At 37.8% G+C, this 25,620-nt stretch overlaps 1 protein-coding gene across 1 annotated transcript; it reads left to right on the top strand.

Annotated features, from left to right (window-relative positions):
- Positions 1 to 344: 344 nt before the first annotated feature.
- LOC140154487 (2-acylglycerol O-acyltransferase 2-like) lies at positions 345 to 8,445 on the top strand. Its single transcript, XM_072177054.1, has 4 exons — positions 345 to 870; positions 2,223 to 2,397; positions 6,721 to 6,905; positions 8,291 to 8,445. The coding sequence occupies exons 1-4, from the start codon at positions 345 to 347 to the stop codon at positions 8,443 to 8,445; spliced, it is 1,041 nt and encodes a 346-aa protein (XP_072033155.1).
- Positions 8,446 to 25,620: the final 17,175 nt, after the last annotated feature.

The raw sequence follows: 25,620 nt of genomic DNA, 5'->3' as shown, positions 1-25,620 counted from the left end.
AAGACTGAAACAAAGAGTGAAAATTTTACACCTCTAGCAAAATATGGTCAACTTTTACTCTTAACGATTTATAAAATGCTAAAATATCTACTACAATAATACTTTTCGACACAGATTATTGAAGTTAATTCCACTTCAAAAATTGCAATTTTCACTCTTTGGTTAGTGGTCCCCATACTAATTCACTCTCTGGCGAGTGGTACTGGTACCTCCGATCTCTCTTTCTGCACCCTCTTATACATTAATAAGAGAGTACATTATTAAACATCTATAATTGTCTACAATGTATTTCCTGTTCCAGAATTCAGCTCTGTATACTTTTATGAACACCGCAACTTAAAATCATGGATAACCCTCCACCAGTGGTCACATTTTCCGAACTTTTCAAGAAGATTTACGCGTGGGCACAGCCATTAATTGATCCCTGGAAAAGACTTCTTGAAGCTTTCGCCTGTTTGAAGTTCGTCTTCACTTTTGTGTTCATGGGTCATTGTGGACTTGTTCTCAGCATCTACCTCCTCTTCACACGATTTTATTGGATCTCTTTAGTTTATTACATTTGGTTGTATTATGATTGGGACACATCATGTCGCGGTGGCAGACGCGTAAATGCAGTATTGACTTGGAAACTGTGGGAATTCGGAAGGGACTATTTTCCAATTTCTCTTGTAAAGACGGCAGAACTTGATCCAAGCAGGAATTATATCGTTGGACATCATCCCCATGGTGTATTTTGCTTTGGCGCGTTTTTTAATTATGCTACTGAGTCGACGCGATTTAGTGACGTATTTCCAGGGATCAATCGTTACTTGATGACTCTTCATCAGATGTTTAAGATGCCTTTCTTCAGAGACTACTTCATGTGTACGGGTAAGTAAAGTTTGCTGCAGAGATCAAAATGTGTCCATTGCTCATTGTAATATGTAACACGACTGCTTTTTGTCCGGGTGTCTATTTGCTGCCTTGAGCTGAGGCTGCCTTTTCAGTGGTTGAATATTCCATGTAATGTTTTCGTTATTTAATCTATTCCCATTCTATTTCCAATAATGATTATCTTCTATCTATCGAATGTTTTATGACGTAAATTCGATAATATTATTTCAATCAGACATTCGACATAACATATAATTGATTTTTCGTCAACATACATTCGGTAGAAGATAAATATTAATTGAAATAGATTGAATTAAGAACATTCTACGTCGAATGTTCCGAGTCTGTATGGCCCTATGTTAAATCTTATACCTTAAGACGCGCATTGCAGGCCTTTGCAAACTTATTTAGAAATATATTAATCGAGATCAAATGCTGAGGAGCTAGAAAAATTGCATTAGGTTGCACGTCCTTTTCATTCGTGTACCCGGAATCCGGTAAACGTAATCTACACGTTACTTTTATGTAGGGAGTACGGGAGTATGGATATGTGGGATATGTGTAAACATGCCAAAAATTGGCTTTAAACTTACACCAAATTATTTTGTCAGTTTTTTTACATGGTGTATTCCTTTAAGGTGGTACAACCCCTTGATAAATTTGTGGCTATTTTTGCATTTCTCTCAAAAAATGACAAAAGTTATGTATATTATAGGGGCAAGGAATCCAGTTACGATAATTGACTCTTGAGTTTTGTTAATTCATTGTTAATTGTACTAGAATGTACCTCATTTCTTAATATATATAATGAACCACTTGTCTTGAATCACTGAAATTTCAGTGAAGTAATTGGATTCCTTGCCCCTATAATATACATTACTTTTGTTACCAGTGTGTACATATTTTTAGAGAAAAATGCAAAATTAGTCACAAAATTTATCAGGGGGTGTAGTACCACCTTAAAGGAAGAATGGTATAATTTGCCAAGAGGTCTTTGGACGTAAATGATTCTGAGTAACAAAACAATGCATTTTTCCAATACCTATAGGAATTAACAAAACTCAAGAGTCAATTATCGTTATAAATAGCATTCGACCAATTTGTATCGGATGTCTTTTGTATAACAAGACCTTTATCTGCGACATGTTCCTGGTTTTGTGACACATTCCTTCAAGTAGGCCTAAGGCTTGTTTTTTAAATATAAACTGTCAATAGTTCGTAACTTAATGGGGAAAATTAAATGCAGGGTATCAAAACGTGTATGATTGTATTCCTGTGTGCCAGGAGTATCATTGATTGGTATTATCATAGCTTCTGATCACTTTATTTTGTTTGTCTTTCAACACCAGCCGCAGTCAGCGTTCACGTTGATAGTCTCAAATGGTTACTAACTGATAACGGCACTGGCAACATGGGAATCATCGTCCCAGGTGGCGCTGTAGAGGCTTTGGATGCACATCCAGGGACACATAGACTGAACTTGAAAAATAAGAAAGGCTTCATTAAGAAAGCATTACAATTTGGGTAAGGTATACTTTTGAAAGAAAAAAAATACTGCAATATCAATATTAACGCTCAATTTATTTCATGATGGGTACCAAAATTGATAGGGAATAGGAATGTTGACATTTTTCTAGGATGTTTTGGCAACTTCCCAGGGTTGATTCATTGAGCTAGTTTCGGGAAATAGTGTCATCACTTTGTCATCAAAACTCGGTGTTCAAAGATACATGCGTTAATTTGACAAATCTGTAGCAGAGCGTGAAAAGACAACTTAAACAAGAAAACCTACAATCTAATAACTCCCCAATGCTTCTTTCAAAAACGTAACATAATTACCTGCCAGGAAATGTGCAGTGATATGGCAATTATGACGAATATTAGAATATATGTTTTTGTCAATGTGTGATTGGCACACTTGTTTAAAATAAAACACCAACTAGAGGTACAATTTGTTCATGTGTAACTGAGATCCGATAAACGTGCATCTCCACATTATTTTTTTGATGGAACGGATAATGGGTGTGCGTACCTAGGATCGGGTAAACGTACTACACTACCACAATCTTTTTATGTGTACATTCAGAACCGGTAAACATACATACCCGGAGTCGGTATAAGATACACTAACACGTTCTTTTTATGTGTGCACCCTGGAGCCGGTGTAGACATGGTAAACGTACACTAACACATTCTTTATGTGTGCACCCGAGAGCTGGAAAACGTACACTAAAACACATCCTCTTTATTGTGCACCCGGGGGCCGGTAAACGTACACTAACACACCCCTTTTATGTGTGCACCCGGGAGCCGGAAAACGTACGCCCGAGAGCTGGAAAACGTACACTAACACATTCTTTTTATGTGTGCACCCGAGAGCCGGAAAATGTACACAAACACACCATTTTTATGTGTGCACCCGAGAGCCGGTGTAAACATGGTAAACGCACCCCAACACATTCTCTTTATGTGTGCACCCGAGAGCTGGAAAACGTACACTAACACATTCTTTTTATATGTGGGCCCGGGAGCCGGTAAATGTACACTAACACATTATTTTTATGTGTGCACCCGGGAGCCGGTAAACGTACACTAACACATTCTTTTTTATGTGTGTACCCGGGAGCTGGAAAACTTACACTATAACACATTCTTTTTATGTGTGCACCCGGGAGCCGGTAAACGTACATTAACACATTCTTTTTATGTGTGCACCCGGGAACCCGGTAAACGTACCTTAACACATTCTTTTTATGTGTGCACCCGTGAGCTGGAAAAACGTACATTAACACATTATTTTTATGTGTGCACCCGTGAGCTGGAAAACGTACATTAACACATTATTTTTTATGTGTGCACCCGTGAGCTGGAAAACGTACACTATAACACATTCTCTTTATGTGTGCACCCGGGAGCCGGAATACGTGCACTAACACAATCTTTTTATGTGTGTGCACCCGGGAACCGGTAAACGTACATTAACACATTCTTTTTATGTGTGCACCCGGGAGCTGGAAAACGTACATTAACACATTATTTTTATGTGTGCACCCGTGAGCTGGAAAACGTGCACTATAACACATTCTCTTTATGTGTGCACCCGGGAGCCGGAAAACGTGCACTAACACATTCTTTTTATGTGTGTGCACCCGGGAACGGGTAAACGTACATTAACACATTTGTTTTTATGTGTGCACCCGGGAGCTGGAAAACTTACATTAACACATTATTTTTATGTGTGCACCCGTGAGCTGGAAAACGTACACTATAACACATTCTCTTTATGTGTACACCCGGGAGCCGGAAAACGTGCACTAACACATTCTTTTTATGTGTGCATGTATGAGCGGGAAAACGTACACTATAACACATTCTTTTTATGTGTGCACCCGGGAACCGCTAAACGTATATGGCAAGCTAAGCGGCTCAGAACGTGGGACTAGCTACGCGCAGCTTCTTTCTCGTTACGTGCAGCTTATTAACCAATCAGATTCGCGGTTTTAAACACGTGGAGCTGATGTAAACATCCTCTCTCACAAATATTACGTTGTTAATTTTGTAAATGAAAATATCTGTAGTATATCAGCAAAAAATGGTATAGGTGCTATTAAAGTAATATCTGAACAGAATGATGATTGTTCTATATTTAGGGGGCTATCATTTTCTTCGGAAGGGGATCCCAAATATAGGGGGTCATACTTTTTTGGAAAAAAAAACAAGGCGAGGGGGGTCATAAATTGATAATGACAAAATGTAGGGAGTCACAAGATGACTACAGATAGTGTGTTTATTGTATTCAAAAGACTGATTTCAATACAATTTTAGCCTGTCTAGGGGTAAGGTGTATCGGTGGTGGGAGTCGGGGTCATAACATTTTGATGCCGAAATAGTGAGGGCCGCAATTTATTGACGCCGACTTTTTGTAAATTTAGGACCCCCCGTTCCGAAAAAAATGATGACCCATTTTACTCTCTCCATATTTACACAGTGGCATGTGATATCGCTTTCCCTGCAATAGCTTTACACAGCGCCTTACATCAGTAGTAGTTGTTGTTTGACCTTCATATCCCCTGCACCGCTAATACAGCCCGAGTATAAAGTTACTTGCTATTAAACACGGTGTAAACTTGGAAACACTAAATAAATATGCTTTGTGTCATTTTAGCCAGGCATTAGCAACATGTTCTCTTGACACGTGCTGTGATTTGGCCTCCTTTACCCGTTCGTTATCTATGCTAATTCCGTAAATTAATTACAAGATAATAATTGTGAAAGAGGATACCTATAACTATACTACGCGCAGCTAACGACCCAACCACGTGATTAAATTTGACTATTTTGATTGGTCAAACAGCTGCTCGTAACGAGAAAGAAGCTACGCGTAGCTGTTCCACGCTTTTGGCCCCCTTGGCTTGCCATAAACGTAGGCCTACATTAACACATTCTTTTTTATGTGTGCACCCGGGAGCAGGTAAACGTACACTAACACATTCTTTTTATGTGTGCACCCGGGAGCCGGTAAACGTACACTAACACGTTCTTTATATGTGTGCACCCAGGAGCCGGTAAACGTACACTAATACATTCTTTATATGTGTGCACCCGGGAGCCGGTAAACGTACACTAACACATTCTTTTATGTGTGCACCCGGGAGCCGGTAAACGCACACCAACACGTTCTTTATATGTGTGCCCGGGAGCAGGTAAACGTACACTAACACGTTCTTTATATGTGTGCTCCCGGGAGCCGGTAAACGCACACCAACACATTCTTTATATGTGTGCCCGGGAGCAGGTAAACGTACACTAACACGTTCTTTATATGTGTGCACCCAGGAGCCGGTAAACGCGCACTAACACATTCTTTATATGTGTGCACCCGGGAGCCGGTATGTATGTACACTAACACATTCTGTATATGTGTGCCCGGGAGCAGGTAAACGCACACCAACACATTCTTTATATGTGTGCACGGGAGCAGGTAAACGTACACTAACACATTCTTTATATGTGTGCACCCGGGAGCAGGTAAACGTACACTAACACATTCTTTATATGTGTGCACCCGGGAGCAGGTAAACGTACACTAACACATTCTTTTTATGTGTGCACCCGGGAGCAGGTAAACGTACACTAACACGTTCTTTATATGTGTGCCCGGGAGCAGGTAAACGCACACCAACACGTTATTTATATGTGTGCACCCGGGAGCAGGTAAACGTACACTAACACATTCTTTATATGTGTGCACCCGGGAGCAGGTAAACGCACCCCAACACATTATTTTTATGTGTGCACCCGGGAGCAGGTAAACGTACACTAACACATTCCTTTTATGTGTGCACCCGGGAGCCGGTAAACGTACACTAACACGTTCTTTATATGTGTGCACCCAGGAGCCGGTAAACGCCCCCCCCACACATTCTTTATATGTGTGCACCCGGGAGATGGAAAACGTACACTAACGCATTCTCTTTATGTGTGCACCTGGGCGCCGGTAAACGTGCACTAACACATTATTTTTATGTGTGTGTACCCGGGACACAGCAAACGCACCACAACACATTCTTAACTGTTTCCCGTCTCCGTTCGTTTTATTTGATTTTACTTCACGGGAGTGTATCTTCATAGATCCAGTTTAAGTATGTGTGTTTTGTCCACCATCTGTGTACAAACAACACATTCTTTTTATGTATGCACCCGGGAGCCGGTAAACACCCGGGAGCCGGTAAACGTACACTAACACATTATTTTTATTTATCAGATTTGTTCTTCAAATCAAATAACAATTTTTGCTTGACAAAACCAATATGGAACTAAAATCCATTTCTTATTTTATTTTTACAGGGCTGACTTGGTACCTTCCTATTCATTTGGTGAAGTGGACATATTTGACCAACTTTCTAATCCAGAAGGATCTCAAACTAAATCATTACAGCAATGGTTGACTAAGATATGTGGCTTTAGTTTACCCTTACCATACGCCAGGTGGTGTCCGTTTTTGCCATACAGACGACCAATAACAACAGTGGGTGAGTTATCAATTTGAGCTCATAAAAGTTAACCAAAAATCTCTCAAAAAAGGATCTACTGTCGTTGAATAAATTCATCAGGATCGGTGAGTAAACTCAGTAACCAAAGTTCTTGATATCTGATCCAGAAATTACACTTAATTTGTGCACGTTTCATCAACACTGTTGCCTTTGTCAACATTTGATAATGAGTGGTGAACCATGAACAGAGACGACGGACAGTATCAACTCTCACACATTTTTGATGAGTTTCTAGAACTGGGATCAAGAAAATGCCCAGATGGAAAATCAACTAGCAACACCAAGACCTACGCTGGAGATACATCTAGCGTCGGTTGCCAGTAGGAATCACTCATCATCAAGTGTTGACAAAGGCAACAGTGTTGCTGAAACGTACACAAAGTAAGTGCAATTTCTGGATCAGATATCAAGAACTTTGGTTACTGAGGATCTACTGTCAATTTGGACATTTCTAAAAACAAAAGCACTAAATCATGCTAACAGTTACAGTATATAAACGTTGGTTCTCTTAGATCTTCCTATAAAGTTACGTTGGGTATTCGACATTAGGAACAAAGTTTAATAATGAAATTTCTAAATCCCGCAACAATACTTCCAAAATATCCTTTTAGACCACTCTTGAAGCAAACAATGTAGGTTTAAAATCAAGTGGAAAGTCAAATGTATAAATCTGTTGCGAAAGTTCAGTAAAAGGCAACATTATATCATATTGGAGTTTTGCATGCTTTTTGGTCACAGAAGTTTATTTATAAAAGATATCGGGATTGTCTTCCCGGTTGTGGTACCTATACACTCTTAGAATGTTTGGTAATTTTTAAGCAACATTGGCCAACTATTAACGCCTCAACTATTATTTTCAATACAATGTTTTACCTAACAGTTGACTCCGTAGACTTCTTCAAAGTTCAACCATAAAACTTACTCAGTGTCAATGCAGCAGCGCCAATGTTAACTCTCTTCACGCGGGTGTCGTCTGCAGACGACATGTTTAAAAAAAAATTCACAAATTTCAGAAATGTAAATTTTCATGACCATATTTTGAATCAGCATGAAAAATGCATTAAAATGAGTACAAACAAGCCTAGTATTGGTTCAGTAGTTCTTAAGATAGCTCTTGATATTTTGAGAAAATATTTCAAAACTTGAACTTTTTCCGTTGAAGCGCATGGCTAGTATGCAGAGCATTAAAGTCAGACGAGCAGTTACAATAGTGTGCCTGAAACGGTAACCAAAAATTGCAGCAGAGAAAAACGACAAAACGATGAATATTATAAAATGCTGGCACAAATGTCGGACCATGTAATAATGCCTCTTTACAGTCGCTTTATTTTATTGTGTTTTGTTTTTCTTGTGATTTCTTATAGTTGGAAAACCAATAGCAGTGACGAAGAACCCCAGCCCAACACAAGAGGATCTAGACAACCTCCACTGTGTCTACGTCAAGGCTCTCAAGGACCTATTCAATGCACACAAAGTCAATTATGGCATTGATAAAGATACTGCACTGGACATTTATTGAGAGAAAGCGCAAAACGTAAAATATTTTACGTCGATACGTGAATGAATTACGTCAAATGGTCACCCAAGAGCTGCATTTCATGAACACACATATTACGGGTGTCGTCCCCAAATAATACTTTGTCGTTTGGAAGGCAGAATTAGTATTAACGGCTTCGGGTCCTGCATGTTTTTGTGTAACGTTTTGACGAAGAAGTTGAACATCTCAGCCGTTCGTTCCTTATCTTTATCGGCAGCCGCAGTAACGAAGTCGGCTTTTCTTGGACCATTGACATTCATGAAAAACGTATATGTAAAAGAGTGAAAAACTCACTCCCGAAAAGAGTGATTCACTTATAAAACCACTCAAAAATGAGTGAAATGTGTTTTTGAAACTTTAAAACCACTCAAAAGAGAGTGAAAACTACTCTAAAAGAGTGAATTTCAACTCTTTCAAGGAGTTAAATGAAGGACAACACATTTTTAGAGTTGTCCTTCATTTAACTCCTTGAAAGAGTTAAAATTCACTCTTAAAGATTGGTTTTTACTCTTTTTGAGTGGTTTTAAAGTTAAAAAACAAATTTCACTCCTTTTTTGAGTGTATAACACCTATCCGACTTCGCCATTACTGCGGTGTCCCCGATGTAAAACTGCGGTGTCCCGAGGTCGGGGGTTCTATCCATTATTTATTGTGTGCTATACAGAATTGTACCCGGGAATTGTACACAACAGTGATATTCAATACACAATCATGAGTATTGAATTACGAATTAAATCTCCCGCTCTGGTACATCTGTGTTGCCGTCAATAGAGGGCCAAATACAGTAAACGCTTCTCGGATTGGTGTATAAATGAATCACTCTTTTCGGGAGTGAGTTTTTCACTCTTTTACATTTAGAGATATCAGTATATCCGGGCAGTATGTATGCCTACTTTTTGTGATTTCTGAGATATCTTTGTAATGACGCTTAAAGGCCCATTCAGTGATTTGCTCATCCGGACGATCGTAAAAATCATCAAAATTCAGATTTTGGTACCTTTGTTATTGGCATAGATGTGCTAACATAGCCTGCTAGTGGTTCGGTCGAAAGCCGTGTATTTTAGACAAAATAAAGTATTTACATGAATCTGGACTTTTGATACTGACAGTACAAAAAGTCCGACTCGAGATCGAAAGAAGCTCACTCTCCACCGTACCAACACGCGTTGCGTATTGTTTCTACTACTTATTACATCAGTAGCTACTATTTTAAACAAAATACCGTAGAAACCCGTCTATAAGGAATAGAAGCGACTGTGATGATAGCATATTTCACGCTAGCGCCCTCCACAATATTATATCATTATGGAATTTGAGCAAATCATTTACCGACACAAGCAGGTATACAATGTATTATTTTATCTTTATTTCGCATCTCACGAGCATAGCTCACTTGGCAAGGCATAAGACTTTGGTTCTTTAGATCGGAAGATGGTGAGTTCGAGCCTCATCACGGTCACACAAACTTTTATAAACAAAATATTGTTCAAACTTTTCATTTATATTTTCTTGCATTTTCAAAAGACTCCTTTCGTGATCATTTTTTTTTCATATTTAGTTTAATTTATTCTATTGTTTTCCTTTTATTGTTTCTTTTCTTTGTCTTTTTTTCTTGTTTAATTTTATTTTTTCTTTGATTCATATAATATTGGCAGGATAAGGAGAGGAGGAACTAAAGACCCATTCAGTGATTTGCTCATCCGGACGATCGTAAAAATCATCAAAATTCACCTTTGTCATTGTCATAGATGTGGTAACATAGCCTGCTAGTGGTTCAGCAGAAAACCGTGTGACACATAATATACATTTGGCTACATTTTATTATACGATAAATACGAATTTATTAAACATGGTAACAAATATTCTCTAGCAGATCGGTTATACGATGGAACTGGTAGGCATAGGCCTATTATAAATTCGGGATATTAAATATCTTCCTGACGAGACAGATCTGCCCATGTGGTCAAAGACGATTCCTTACTAGCCACAGACCGTCCGCTGGAATTAGTTGAACATGAACCATTCGCTGTGGCTGTTGGTCGGACCTCTCATCTCTCCACATCGATTGTGACCTATAATCCCCGACATTGCCCTTATGAACTCACATCCTCCTGTTTTATTCAATACGCTGGCGAAGTTACGTAATAATCGGATTAACTACCATAGCAATAGGTGAAAATAATTTTTGAATATACCGCGTTATACACTGATACGTTCAGGCGGTACCTCTTCATTGAACCATATTATGCTGCACCTGTAAGATCTTTGAAAAGACCAGTATTGTATTCAATCTATGATTGCAGACATACACAGTACAGGTGATGAGTGTAACCTGCTTGTAGCGCAGCGCGATATGTTCAAAATTGTTTTCACCTATTGCTATGGTAATTAATCCGATTAATTACGCAACTTCACCAGCGTATAATGGCCGAATAAATTCTGACCATCACTTGGCTTGTTGGATTCGTCTATACTATAATTCGCTGTCGAAGTGACGTAATAATCGCAATAACTACCATCAAGCAGACTAGACTGCACTAATCACCCGCGTATGTCACCAAACATAGATTGAATACCACTCTTTTCATAAATACTAATCTTACATGGCGAGTGATTAGCATTTCTTTGACAACTATGGTTTAATGCATAGGTGCCACGTGAACGATGAAGTGCAGGGTTATATATTCGAAATTGTATTCATCAATTGCTATGGTAGTTAATCCGATTAATTACGTCACATCGACAGCGAATAGCCTATAGTATGGGTTCAAGTGGAACAAAAAAATAGTGTATGTCCATTGCTAGCTATGGTAATTAATCATGTTAGTGTTTACATCACTACTTCGGTGAAGACAAGAGAAGTGTGCCTTCTCTACCAACGCCTGTGATATAACAGGTGCAAGCGAAACTAAATTGAATGACCAGAATAGTTTCCTTTGTCAGATGAATTGATTGAAGTTTTTGAAGACACTCTATTCTTGATGGGACAATAGATTCAAATATGGATTAATTATTATTCCTCATCTATTTTTTTTTTATTGAAAAAACTGCAATTGTGGCAACAGAACAATATTTATTTTGATTTCATTTCAAGTAGAAACAAAATCGTGCTTAAGCCAAAAACGCACCCTACCTACCATTCCTCAAGAATTGGGATGGCACAAAGGTGCAACATAGGTTTTTATTGCAAAGACGAGGACAGACAAGTAGTTACAACACATCTGTCTAACCGTGGGTTTCGCTATTATTTAGAATAAATGCTTTTACTAGTTTCTATAAAACCACACAATTACTAAAAAAACAATAAAAAAAAAAAAAAAAAAACCTAAAAAAACAAACAAAAAAAAACACCTAAAATTAAAAGTAGAAAGGTAGATTTGAAGAAAGATAAAAAGAACATGTCAAAAGTTAAAATTAAACGAGAATGAAAAACGGAACCGGTGCCCGGACCATGCTCTCTTCAGCATGTCTTCAGTTCCAAAGTCTGACGCTCTATCAATTGAGCTATACGATCCTGATATACGAAACAGTCGTTATTATGTCAATACAATTGATTGGTGTTACAACATACTTAGATGGAATGCATAGCCACCCAGTGCCAGTATATATTTGCTCAAACTCCAAATACAACAAGCAACCAATTTTATTGAGGGCGTTTCTTAGGTATATCCTTGTAGACGGGGTTTTACGGTACACAATTTTAACTGTTTTTCATATTTGAATTGACCGTTAGTTTGCCTCGGTGACCTTTAATTGCTTATTTTGTTTTCTACTGCAAAAATTAAGCGTCTGTTTTAAATCAATTTAGACTCTACTTCCCCCGTGTTAGAAATACTGGACTAGGAAGTTTTTCCAGTCGATTGGTGGCGCACTGTACGAAAATCTCGATTTTCTCGAGTCGATCTGAGTTGAAGTAGAAAACCTTTCTAAAACTTCTGTTTTTTGACTAATTTGTCGATGTATTCAGGGAAAAGTGGTTTAATGAAATTCTGTAGACTTATTCTTTATTTCTAAGCAACTCTGACAAATTTCCATTTTTTTAATGTTCCTGTGAAATCACTGAAAGGGCCTTTAAGGAGATACGTCAGAATGTAATTCGTATGGTAATGTTCAGTAGGAACGGCTCAAAGCAAACTAACTCTAAAGAGTGCAGTCTAATTGCGCATGCCGAAAAATGACAAACTAAGTTTCGACGACATAATTCGTCACGATGATGATGCATGGTATATTTATATAGTTATGTGCCCACAGGGAACTCACCAGTCATTCCAGACAGACAGGCAAACATATTTGCCAGACATTGTTTTCTGTTGACCAAGTTCATAAATCAAGGCCACAGTAAAATTGTAGGCTGATAAAGCCCCCGGGTTGACGCCTGGTTTTCGATATTATGCCTATATGTAAATGTTAATGTTCCAAGGCCAAATTTAGGACGGGTAATATTATTCTACATTAAGGGACGCACCATTGAATTTCCAGGGCGGGCTGGAAGTTTTTTGATGAAAGAAACCCAGTGGGCACACCCGACGTTGAAATCACGTTGAAATCAGGTTGACGTTTCGACGTTGAAATCATGTTGTATTTGCAAATCGACTCTAACCTGATTTCAACCCGATTTCAACGTTGATTCAACGTCGAAATTTCAACCTAATTTCAACCTGAATTTCATGTTGTATTAAACGCCGAAATTTCAACCTGAATTTAATCCGATTTTAACCTGATATTTATTTAAATATAATTATTATATAGTAATAAATTTATACGTACCCACTTGTAGAACCTCACCGCTGTGGTCCGTCTGGGAGAATATTATCATGAATTCATGATTATAGGCTAGGATTGGTATCGCCCCTGGGTAACTGGTATCGCCGTCGTTGTCGGTGCAGAGGGCCGGTGCAGTCGGCACCCATACGCGGGATGCAACCGGGTGTGGAGTCGTGGTGAGCCGCGCGCAGTGGTCGGTGCAGAGGGACGGTGCAGTCGGCATCCATACGCGGGAGTCTACCGGGTGTGGTGTCGGTTGGCCTCGTGCAGTGGAGCATGCGTCGGAGTCGGAGGGCCGGTGCAGTCGGCGCCGCAACGCGGGAGGCAATCAGGTGCGCGGGCCCGTGCGCGGCGGTCATATTTTGACCAAAAATCACATTTTGACCAAAAATCACATTTTGACCAAAAACACATTTTGACCAAAAACACATTTTGGACCAAAAACACATTTTTGACCAAAAATCACATTTTGACCAAAAATCACATTTTGACCAAAAATCACAATTTTACCAAAAATCGCATTTTGACCAAAATCACATTTTGAACAAATATCACATTTTTGACCGAAAATCCTATTTTTGACCAAAAATCACATTTTTGACCGAAAATCACATTTTTGACCGAAAATCACATTTTTGAACAAATATCACATTTTTGACCAAAAAATCACATTTTTGAACAAATAACACATTTTTGACCGAAAATCCTATTTTTGACCAAAAATTAAATTTTTGACCAAATATCACATTTTAGACCAAAAATCACATTTTTGACCAAGAGTACATTTTAAACCAAAAATCACATTTTGACCATGAATCACATTTTTTTATTATAAATCACATTTTTGACCACTGACCAAAAATCACATGTTTTGAAAAAAAAAACCATATTTTTGACCAAAAATCACATTTATGACCAAAAATAAAATTTTTACCAAGAAACACATTTTGTCAAAAATCACATTTTTTTTTCAAGATGGCCACCACTGAGTAAACATGCAACTTGGGCAATCTTCTTAGTATTCGATTTTGCTAATTTCTCACCTTTTTATCGTAAAAGCCTCAATTTGATGATTTGACCTATTTTTAACCTTCAAATCCTAAATAGCTTTCCAAAGATTTTACGTGCCATAAGTCGAGTTACCTTGAACTTTGAAATTTATTTTTGATATCATCATCATATAAATTTTTCTATGTCGTCGTAGAACCTGCAAGTTGAGTTGCCCAGCAAACACAAAACATTTTACAGATAACGTTTTATTGTTGGTTTATATAAAGGGTATAAAAACGTTTTAATAACTTTCTAAAAACACTTTTGAAAAATAGATGCACGATATATTAACATGTTATTATAGAGTTGACAAAGCATTTTTTGTACCTTTATAATGCAAGTAATAGTAATAAATGGCAACTGCCTTAGCTGAAAACAACAACAAACACATGTACATACAGGACACTTCTTTCACCTATTATTGGTATAAAATCCACCAGGAATATTATAGTGCTCTAGCTGCAGAACAAGGTAATCCATTATTTTTTCAAGATGGTATAGCCACGTTCATAGTGGCTGCCGCCTTAGCTGGAAAACACCAAAAACACTTAAATAGTTTTGTGTGTCTTAAAAAACCTGCATGTTCTAAAGACACAAAACTAGAAACAGTTCTCTCAATAATTTTTTATTAATCAAAAATATGGGTCAAAAATTTTGACCAAAATTTGGGATATTTTAAGGTCCTTATTCAAGAAATTGAAAAAATTGTTTCTAATTTTATTTTGTGTCTTTAGAACATAATATGCAATTTTAAGGGATCTGGAATGAATATTTTTGTGGGACATGAGAGCACATCAGACATATCGAATTGCATTCTGTATACGGAGAATGTCTTTCTGATATCAAATAATTTTCATTTTTTAAATTCACGATATAATACAAATTTTATGACAAATTATAAAAATTTGATATTTTTCACATTTTTGATATATAACAGTCCTCGAAGTAAATTATATAAATCTAATGATATATTCTTAAAGTGTATGTAGCAGCGAGGAAAAGCCGACGATCAATTGAAAAATTTGACCTTTCATATTGAAGATATAGATTTTTCCCCAAAAGACCTAATTTTTTTTGGTGTTTTGGGGAAAAAATCATCAGATTTATGAAGTTTACTTCGAGTACTGTTAAATATTAAAAATATCAGTTTTTAATGATTTGCTCAAATGTGTATTACATTGCGAATTTTAAAAAAATCAAATTTTTTAAATATCAGAAGGACATTCTTCGTATTCAGAATGCAATTCGATGTCTGATGTGCTCTAATGTCCCACAATAAATACTGTCCAAACGTGCATACTCCATCCCTTAATAGAGTTTGAATTCAGGGTAAGTTATGGTTTCATATTTTGAAACATATTCTCCTACACATCGCAAATCCAAAATAAAATCAGCTCCGTCCTTTTGATTTTCAAGTTACGTTACCATGGTTACATGTATCATACTTTGATACAATTTGTATCTAAACGCATCCTGAACACTTATATCCCGTCTTCAACACTGTTAACGTTTGGCTAAGTGACATGCATGTTTAGATACATGTATGTAACAAGTAACAACATCATAGGACTTCCTACCATGAAGATGTGTGTCACACATCGAAAATAATTCAAGGTTGCTTGGAATTTTGGGCTGAAAGTCATTTTAAACTTTTAGAAATTAGATATGTAAGCTTTTTATTTGTGATTTGTGATGTTTAGGAGTTGGAGTTGCCAAAAATACCTATCGTTTCGTGAAAATGTGGAAAACAATATTTTCTTTTATTCCTAAGCACTTCGTCTCCGGCAATCATAACATCATGCCTTATAAATTTATGTTAGAAAAATAATAATCAAGCACGAATCACATGGTCGCCATGAGTTTGTTTTAGATAAAACCACGTGATTCGTGCTTGATAATTATTTTCCTACATATAATAGGGCATAATGTTGTGATAGGCGGAGCCTTCCTTTAAAACGTGTGTATTTGTTTAAAAAGTGTTAGAGCTGGACATTTAGAGCCTAAATACATTAGATTTAGTTATGGTTCTCAAAAGAACTCGTGAATTTTCAGAAAGCTGTTTGTGTTAAAGTGCGAGGGTTATCCATAGGCCTAGGGGCCTATATATGTACTAGGAGGACACTTTAGAACTTGACCCTTTTGGAACCTTTTTTAAAGAATGTACTGGATGCAATGTGCCCATTATACTTAATGTTAATATAGGGTTTCCCCTGGCTTGCGTAAAAATCTTGAGTAAAAATCTCAAGTTTTTCTTCTTTTCACGTTACAACTTACTTAAAACTTCTGATACCACGTAAGATATCTTTAACATAATTATGGTTTCTAAGTCCTGACTTTTACACGTATAACTAAACTTGAAATTGTTGACAGATTATACAACTGAATACTTCTATTTTTCTCATCGAAGAACTTCACAGAACCTTCTTAGACTGGTGATCAGATCATATACAGATAGTGTGATCATTATCAATAGCTTTGGAAGTGTTCTGCGTTTACAATCCACCCTTCAACGTATTCAAAGGATCCTTGTCGTGCTCAGTTTAAGCCGAAGGAGATAAGCATCGAAAACGTCAACCCTATCAGTAGGATTATATCGCATTGATGATGTCATCAATACCAATATTAAGAAAATCTAGACCAGAATCTGTATTTGCTTGCTTAGTTCTTTCTATGTCAAGACACATATCAAGGCAATAACAGCTGTTATCATTAAGCTGATGGGTTTGCACATTTTTTGACCAAAAATCACATTTTGACCAAAACACTTTTGAAGCTGGTCCATTTCACAGTTCCTGGAATGTGAGGCGTGAGTTCATTCCATCTGCGGGCTATATGGAATGAATGATGACTAACAACTTAAGTTAGATCTTGAACGGATGAGTAGTATGTGGCAGCAACTGCTCAACAATGGACTTTATTCAGTGTAGGAGTTGGTCCATGCCATGCCGTGCCAGTTTACTCCATCTTTGATTTGACCGTGCTCTTATGTATTAAAATTATGGCTCTCTCAAGTTGTCAGTTCATCCAAAATCCGAAAGTTAAGTCAATTTTCTTGATGCTTTATACATTGTACATTGTCATGGACTATAGTCTGTCTATTGCATGGCCAATCTTGTTTTGATTCCATTGTCACGTGGCACAACAACAGGTCAGCTGTAACGACAAAAATAACAATTTAGGGATTTAAAAATACAATTATTTCCATAATTTACACATACAAAAACATATTTGACATAGACTTACAGTACGATTAATATGCTTAATGTAAAATAGGCATAGGCCTACTGAAGGTAGACCTGTTACTCCTGACTGTTTAGGGTAATTCTGCTGAACAATTCTTAGGGCCATTCTTGGGACCAAAAGAGGAAAGTATAACTTATCTTTGCTCCTTTAGACACATGCTTTAGACTAGAGAAATTATTTGGGGATGTGAAATCTTCTGCCTAAAAAAATCTGCCTAAAGAGTGTTCAACACTAATTGGCTCACGCTTGCACATGTTTAAAGTAGGCATACTCAGAGAACATGATATTTTTGACATAGAGCAGTGATAAGTTTAATGAAAAATTAAAAATAGCCTCACTTTCTTTCTAGAGAACTGCAGATTGCACCTTAATGTTGAATCTATTTGAGGAAGATCTTTACGACCTTTAATAACTTGGAAGGTATAGGCCTATAGCTTTAAGGGTCTAAATCTCGTGAATACAAATACTGAATAAAGTTCATAATTCATTTAGCCTATTAAAACGAAGATAAGTAGATTATTAATATTAGGGTCATATGATGTATATTTGTAATTTAACCTTAAGTCTCTCAGAAAAGATTAGATATAGGCCTACCTGTTATGTTTACTAAACGGTTGCAACTAGGCCTACCAAGGAAGCACAAACGAACATTAACATGATTAATTTTGAATAGGGGATGTCCTTCTCATATATTTAACAATTTAAATTTTTTGAAATTCGCGATGCAATAAAAATTTTGGGGCAAATTATTAAAAATGGCAATTTTTCACATTTAACAGTTCTCAAAGTAAACTTAATAAATCGAATGATATCTACTTGAAGTGTATGTAGCTGGGATGAAAAGCCAACTATCAATTGACAAATTTGACCTTTCATATATAGATTTTTCCCCAAAAGACCTAAATTTTGTTGGGGAACAATCTATATCTTCAATAGGAAAGGTCAAAATGTTCATATGATTGACGGCCGCTCGTCCCAGCTACATACTAAGTATATCATTAGATTTATAGAATTTACTTCGAGGACTGTTTCAAAAATATCAATTTTAATCTCGAATTTCAAAAATTATTTGATACCGTACTAGAAGGACATTCCTCGTATTCAAATCAAAATGCAATTAGATATATGTCTGATTTGCTCTCAGGTCCCACACAAAATACGTGAAAACGTTGCTATCCGAGCTCTTAAGCTCTATCTATTTGAAAAGAACTTTATACCACAAATTCCACTAGCCTAGTCTAACTAAATAGTACTGGTACTACTATTTACGCCTAGCCATATTTATAGGCCTGGGCCATGTATGCTTCATAATTCTGCGCTTATTAAAATATCATTTTGTCAGTGGGATGTGGACTTCCACGAACTTGGTATCACTATCACTCAGTTTATTATTTTTAAAAATAATTGTCATTTTGACATTGAAATTCATGTCAAATCATCAAAGACACATCTAGTCTGCCCTACCAGTAACTTAATGTCTAAAAAAAATACACTAGAGATAATGATTTGCGCTTACAGAGCGCAGACAATCGCAAGGCATGTAACTCTTTAATGACCATTTGACCTGACCTTTGACCTTAATGTTTCCCGGGCCACGAAGTTTGTTGTCACCGAAATTGAGCCCCATATCCATTACAGAAAATGAAATTACGGTATAAGATTTGACCCCAGTTAACCTTTGACCTGACCCCTGCAAAGTGTTCCAACATATCCCCCCTGGTCATTAATTTTGTTGTCACCGAGTTTGAGCCTTGTACCCCTTACAAATGTCCAAAAAATTCATTTCTAAAATTTGACCCCTGCATGACCTTTGAACTCACTGACTCCTGCAAAATGTTTCCCTGGTCATGAGATTTGCTGTCACTGAGTTTGAGTCCAGAAGAAGAAATTATAAGATTTGACCCAAGATAACCTTTGATCTGACCCCTGCAAAGTGTTCAGTATATTCCCCTGGTCAGTTTGTTGTCACAGAGTTTGAGTCCCGTATCCCTTACAGAAAATGCATTTCTAAAATTTGACCTTTGACCTGACCCCTGTAAAATGTCCCCCGGCCCTGGTCATGAGATTTGTTGTCACCGAGTTTGAGCCCCATACCCATTACGGATGTCGAGATAATGCAATTGTGAGATCCCCCCTCTTAATGACCTTTGACCCCAATTCTTTGTACAACTTTTAGACATAGGCTAAGGCGATGCAGGTATGCAAGTGACGTCATTGTATTATGTAATTTGTGGAAGATGAAGCATTTTTAGTGAAAATCACATTTTGGCCATAAATGACATGACCTTTGACCCACCGAGTTGGACACTGGCCTAGAGCATATGGCTACGATGACTCGTTATAGGTTTGACAGAAGAAAGAAAGAAAGAAAGAAAGAAGAACTGACCAAAAACAGTACAATCGCAAATTGAAAATTTGCGATTGTAATGACCTAGCACATGAGCATTGCTGCATGATATGACTAGGGCTAGGCTCTAGGCTAGGGGCCTAGTTTCTTAATTATACAATAAACATTTGCATTTCCCCCAGGCCCGTAGCCAGTACCCCCCCCCCCCCCCCCAAATGCCAAAGGCCCAAAAAGTTCCCCTTTTTTTTAACCCAAAAAGTCCCATTTGCGAGCGCAGCGAGCGAAAAATAGAGGTTTTTATGCCTTCTGTAATCTTGGTCCGTCCAAAATGTCCAAATCCGCCCAGTCCAAAAACTTCCAAATTTTGAAAAAAGTCCACTTTTTCAAAATCAATACCCCCCCAATCAATCCAGACTACGGGCCTGATTGCCCCAGCAAATATTCCAAACTGGCATGACTGGGTCTTGTACAAGTACAAGTCATTAAGCATGTCAACTTCAAGGCACTGTTTCGTGTCTCGAATGGTGCATTCATGATTGTACAGCATGCATGGCATGTGCAGCAGGCATGTAATTTAACTGCTCAGTAAGCTTAACTATTTTAACATATCCTGATAATACAAAATGGAAAACCAAGTTGAAATATAAATCCAGCAATGTGTCCAAAAGTCAAGTAGACCTTTAAAGAAAATTTAAATGTTTACTAACCTGTTTTATTTGCAAATTTAGGCCTCAAGTTTATGTTCGTCACACGTACACGTACAACTCCTTTTGCTTACTGATGTACATTGGGCAATATCCGTTCTGGAAAAGTGTTGGGCGAAAGCGATACTACTACAATTTTAATCCAAAAATTTTTAAACTTTTGAATGTCCAAACATGGTGATCTAGGATTAGAAACATATTTATAGGTAAAAATGCGACCAGAACTAACGAATATCCAAAAATTTGAAATTGTTTTTCAACATGTTTCATAGGCCTAGGCCGACTAGCCTATATAAAACTCTAGCGTGATGCAGAATTCACTGCTTGCCTATCCAGATCCAAATCCAGATCCTACATCAAGTTCAAACAAACGGACACATTCAAGGCATTATGTCATTGATTGATGCGCCGTCCCGCTCGTGGCAGTGGCATCAGTTTTGCACTCGCGTGTGCGTAGGCCTACCCATAAACACTTGTGTGCGTACTCACAAACACTTGTGCACGCGCGTACGTATACCTTCAATAATTTGCAAATGTGCGTGCGTACCTATAAACACTTGTGAACGCGAGTGTGCACTTGCAAACACTTGCGAACTCGCATGCGTACCCGTAATAACTTTCGCGTACCCATAAACACTTGCGAACGGGCATGCGTACTCGAAAACACTTGCAAACTCGATTGCGTAACGTACGCGCGTGCGTACCCGCAATAACTTTCGAACACAAGTGCGTACCCATCAACACTTGCGCATGCGTGTGCGTACCCGTAAACACTTGCGCATACGCTTGCGTACTTGCAAACACTTGCGAACGTGCATGCGTAGGGGAAGGTGGGGCATAACGGAACACTTAACTTTGAGGATGCTCTGTGACGTCACCATAAGTAATATGACTGTAAAAATTATATATTCAGTTGAAGTTTGTATTTACCTTTAATATACCATTAACCAATATAACTTGAATCTTACAATTTTTTATAAAAATGAAGAAATATTTTCAACAAAAAAAATCCGTTTTGCCCCACTATCGGGGCAAAACGGAACCCCCCCTATGGGGCAAAACGGCACCCTGGGTGCAAACTTATATTAGTTGTTCCATCGGTAGGCCCTAGTCCTAGTTATATGTATATGTAGGCCTATATTCAGTTACAATATTAAGTGGGCCTACCATCTCTGTGGAGTGAGTGGTTAACTTCTTATAGGCCTAGTAGGCCTATAATATGTATGACCAATATTTGATTAGAAAGAAATATTCAGTAGGCCTACCATCTCTGTGGAGTAGTGGTTAACTTTTAATCATTAATTCTATCTGTAGGTCTAGTTATATGTCTATGTTTCAGCGAAGTGTTTACCATGTTCGAGTAGGCCCCTAGATAACGCCTACATTTCCTTGAGTGAAGACAAGTTATGTCCAATTGGGGCAAAACGGAACCCATCTGTGGGACAAAACGCCCGGGGCAAAACGCACCTAGGGTTCCGTTTTGCCCCATACCCGATTTTTTAGAAATTGGTTGCATGCATAATACATCGTAGCATATAGGCCATGCACTTAATACAGCTCATGGCTAGTACCTTCGTGTTTACAATATACACAATTATTTGGGAATCCGATATTAATGAAGTAAAATTTCAGCGCATTAAACATCTACATATCTTACACCAGACGGGTAGTAATTTTTTGACCCGATCTTGCTCGAATGTCAGTGGATTGTTTCAGATAAAATTTTTGTTGTAAATCCTCGTAGCCATACTTGTGTTCCTCAATATAATTTGCATAGACGGCAGTATTGCCAAGGCCTATTTTTCCAGGTGGTTCCGTTTTGCCCCGGGGGTCCGTTATGCCCCACCTTCCCCTACGCATAAACACTTGAGAACGAGTGTATTCACGCAAACACTTGCGAACGTGCATGCGTATACTCCCAAACACTTGAGAACGTGCGTTTGTACTTGCAAACACTTGTGTATGCATTATGTGTATACTTGCAAACACTTGCGAACGCGCGTGCGTACCCGCAATAACTTGCAAACGCATGTGCGTACCTATAAAGACTTGAGGGGGCGCAGCACTAATTCAGCGTCCCATAGGATAACGTGTGAATTCGGCCTACTTCAAGCGCCATTCCTGGCGTCCCTGCAATACTTGGCAAAATAAATTTGGTATCAAATTAAAGCTCTGTTTCTCTAGATTCCAAAACTTTTGTCAACATATATCGATGACCATTGACTTTTTTCGCTATTTTGCGGTGCAAAAAAAAAATAGCTAAAAATATACTAAACTCACCACTCACATTTCAAGATGGGGTTTTCTCTTAATCCGCCACAGAGAATTGCTTTTGAGATCAATTGTCCAGTTTTTTTCTGCATGTTATCATTAAAGACACTTGTCGAATTCATATGAGCCAATATTGAGTGATTTTAAGTGAACATGTCGGTAGATATGGTCGCTACAATCTCATATTCACTATGGACTATATTAGCCGAATTTCGTTGTTACATAAAATGCGGAGTGATTTAGTGTTGCGCCCTCTTATAAGGTGTTAAAAGGTTTTAAAATCCACATTTATTACTCATTATGTAAACTAGAGAAAATTTGAAGCTCAACACCGAAGATTTCATGTCTCTGCGACATTCCGTTCAAGAGAAATGATGTTTTAAAGATCAGTGCCGAAATGCCGAAAATCGAATATTTCGACTTTTCCTCCAATATACGAAAGTTTGTACAAAACCCACAAAACTAGTGACAGACGACAATTTGAGCACGTCTTTGAACCAAGTTTAATTTCTTTTCTAGATTATCAGTGTTGCTATTTTCTTTTGCAAATCATTTATTACTGAGTTTGAAGTATAAATACCCCCCCGTTCCAGTGGTAACAATTACGATCTTTTTGCGTAGGCCTACTGATATTCAGCAAAACGGCTTCATGCAGATTAACATTGTCTATTAACCTTAAAATCCATTTTTGAGCCTTTTTGAGGATTTTTGGACGCATATCTAGACTTTGTAGGCGCCTACTCGGCCAATAAAGTGTTTTTTCCAATAATTTTTCATGAGGATGACTCTTTGTAATCTTTGTTTATCATCATGATTGAAATAGAACACATTTTGTGAAGCGCATCTCTTATTTTGCGCGAAGAATGTAAAAGGAACGCGTTCATAACGACGGCCGTTACAAGGGGCGCAGCACTAATTCAGCGTCCCATAGGATAACGTGTGAATTCGGCCTACTTCAAGCGCCATTCCTGGCGTCCCTGCAATACTTGGCAAAATAAATTTGGTATCAAATTAAAGCTCTGTTTCTCTAGATTCCAAAACTTTTGTCAACATATATCGATGACCATTGACTTTTTTCGCTATTTTGCGGTGCAAAAAAAAATAGCTAAAAATATACTAAACTCACCACTCACATTTCAAGATGGGGTTTTCTCTTAATCCGCCACAGAGAATTGCTTTTGAGATCAATTGTCCAGTTTTTTTCTGCATGTTATCATTAAAGACACTTGTCGAATTCATATGAGCCAATATTGAGTGATTTTAAGTGAACATGTCGGTAGATATGGTCGCTACAATCTCATATTCACTATGGACTATATTAGCCGAATTTCGTTGTTACATAAAATGCGGAGTGATTTAGTGTTGCGCCCTCTTATAAGGTGTTAAAAGGTTTTAAAATCCACATTTATTACTCATTATGTAAACTAGAGAAAATTTGAAGCTCAACACCGAAGATTTCATGTCTCTGCGACATTCCGTTCAAGAGAAATGATGTTTTAAAGATCAGTGCCGAAATGCCGAAAATCGAATATTTCGACTTTTCCTCCAATATACGAAAGTTTGTACAAAACCCACAAAACTAGTGACAGACGACAATTTGAGCACGTCTTTGAACCAAGTTTAATTTCTTTTCTAGATTATCAGTGTTGCTATTTTCTTTTGCAAATCATTTATTACTGAGTTTGAAGTATAAATACCCCCCCCCCCCGTTCCAGTGGTAACAATTACGATCTTTTTGCGTAGGCTCCTGGATATTCAGCAAAACGGCTTCATGCAGATTAACATTGTCTATTAACCTTAAAATCCATTTTGAGCCTTTTTGAGGATTTTTGGACGCATATCTAGACTTTGTAGGCGCCTACTCGGCCAATAAAGTGTTTTTTTCCAATAATTTTTCATGAGGATGACTCTTTGTAATCTTTGTTTATCATCATGATTGAAATAGAACACATTTTGTGAAGCGCATCTCTTATTTTGCGCGAAGAATGTAAAAGGAACGCGTTCATAACGACGGCCGTTACAAGGGGCGCAGCACTAATTCAGCGTCCCATAGGATAACGTGTGAATTCGGCCTACTTCAAGCGCCATTCCTGGCGTCCCTGCAATACTTGGCAAAATAAATTTGGTATCAAATTAAAGCTCTGTTTCTCTAGATTCCAAAACTTTTGTCAACATATATCGATGACCATTGACTTTTTTCGCTATTTTGCGGTGCAAAAAAAAATAGCTTAAAATATACTAAACTCACCACTTACATTTCAAGATGTGGTTTTCTCTTAATCCGCCACAGAGAATTGCTTTTGAGATCAATTGTCCAGTTTTTTCTGCATGTTATCATTAAAGACACTTGTCGAATTCATATGAGCCAATATTGAGTGATTTTAAGTGAACATGTCGGTAGATATGGTCGCTACAATCTCATATTCACTATGGACTATATTAGCCGAATTTCGTTGTTACATAAAATGCGGAGTGATTTAGTGTTGCGCCCTCTTGAACATGTGCATGCGTACCCATAAACAATTGCGAACGCGCATGCGTATTCGCAAACACTTGCGAACGTGCGTGCGTACCGGCAATGTACGCAAGCGTACCCATGAACACTTGTAAACATGAGTGCGTACTCGCAAACATTTGCGAACGCTTGTTAACACAATTGTGCACGCGTGTACATACCCACCCACAATATCTTGCAAACGTGCGGTATAGGCCTACCTATAAACACTTGCCGTCCCCCAAAAAAAAAAAAAAATTAGAGAGGGCGTCCCCCCCCAACAC

The sequence above is a fragment of the Amphiura filiformis genome, chromosome 6, assembly GCF_039555335.1.
Source record: "Amphiura filiformis chromosome 6, Afil_fr2py, whole genome shotgun sequence".
Classification (NCBI taxonomy): Eukaryota; Metazoa; Echinodermata; class Ophiuroidea; order Amphilepidida; family Amphiuridae; genus Amphiura; species Amphiura filiformis.
This window is presented reverse-complemented; position numbering and strand designations above follow the sequence as displayed.

Coding starts and splice junctions, on each gene's coding strand:
- LOC140154487 (XM_072177054.1), top strand. CDS start 345: ATGGATAACCCTCCACCAGTGGTCACATTTTCCGAACTTTTCAAGAAG. Junction 2,398..6,720: donor AAGAAAGCATTACAATTTGG/GTAAGGTATACT, acceptor TTATTTTTACAG/GGCTGACTTGGTACCTTCCT. Junction 6,906..8,290: donor ACGACCAATAACAACAGTGG/GTGAGTTATCAA, acceptor GATTTCTTATAG/TTGGAAAACCAATAGCAGTG.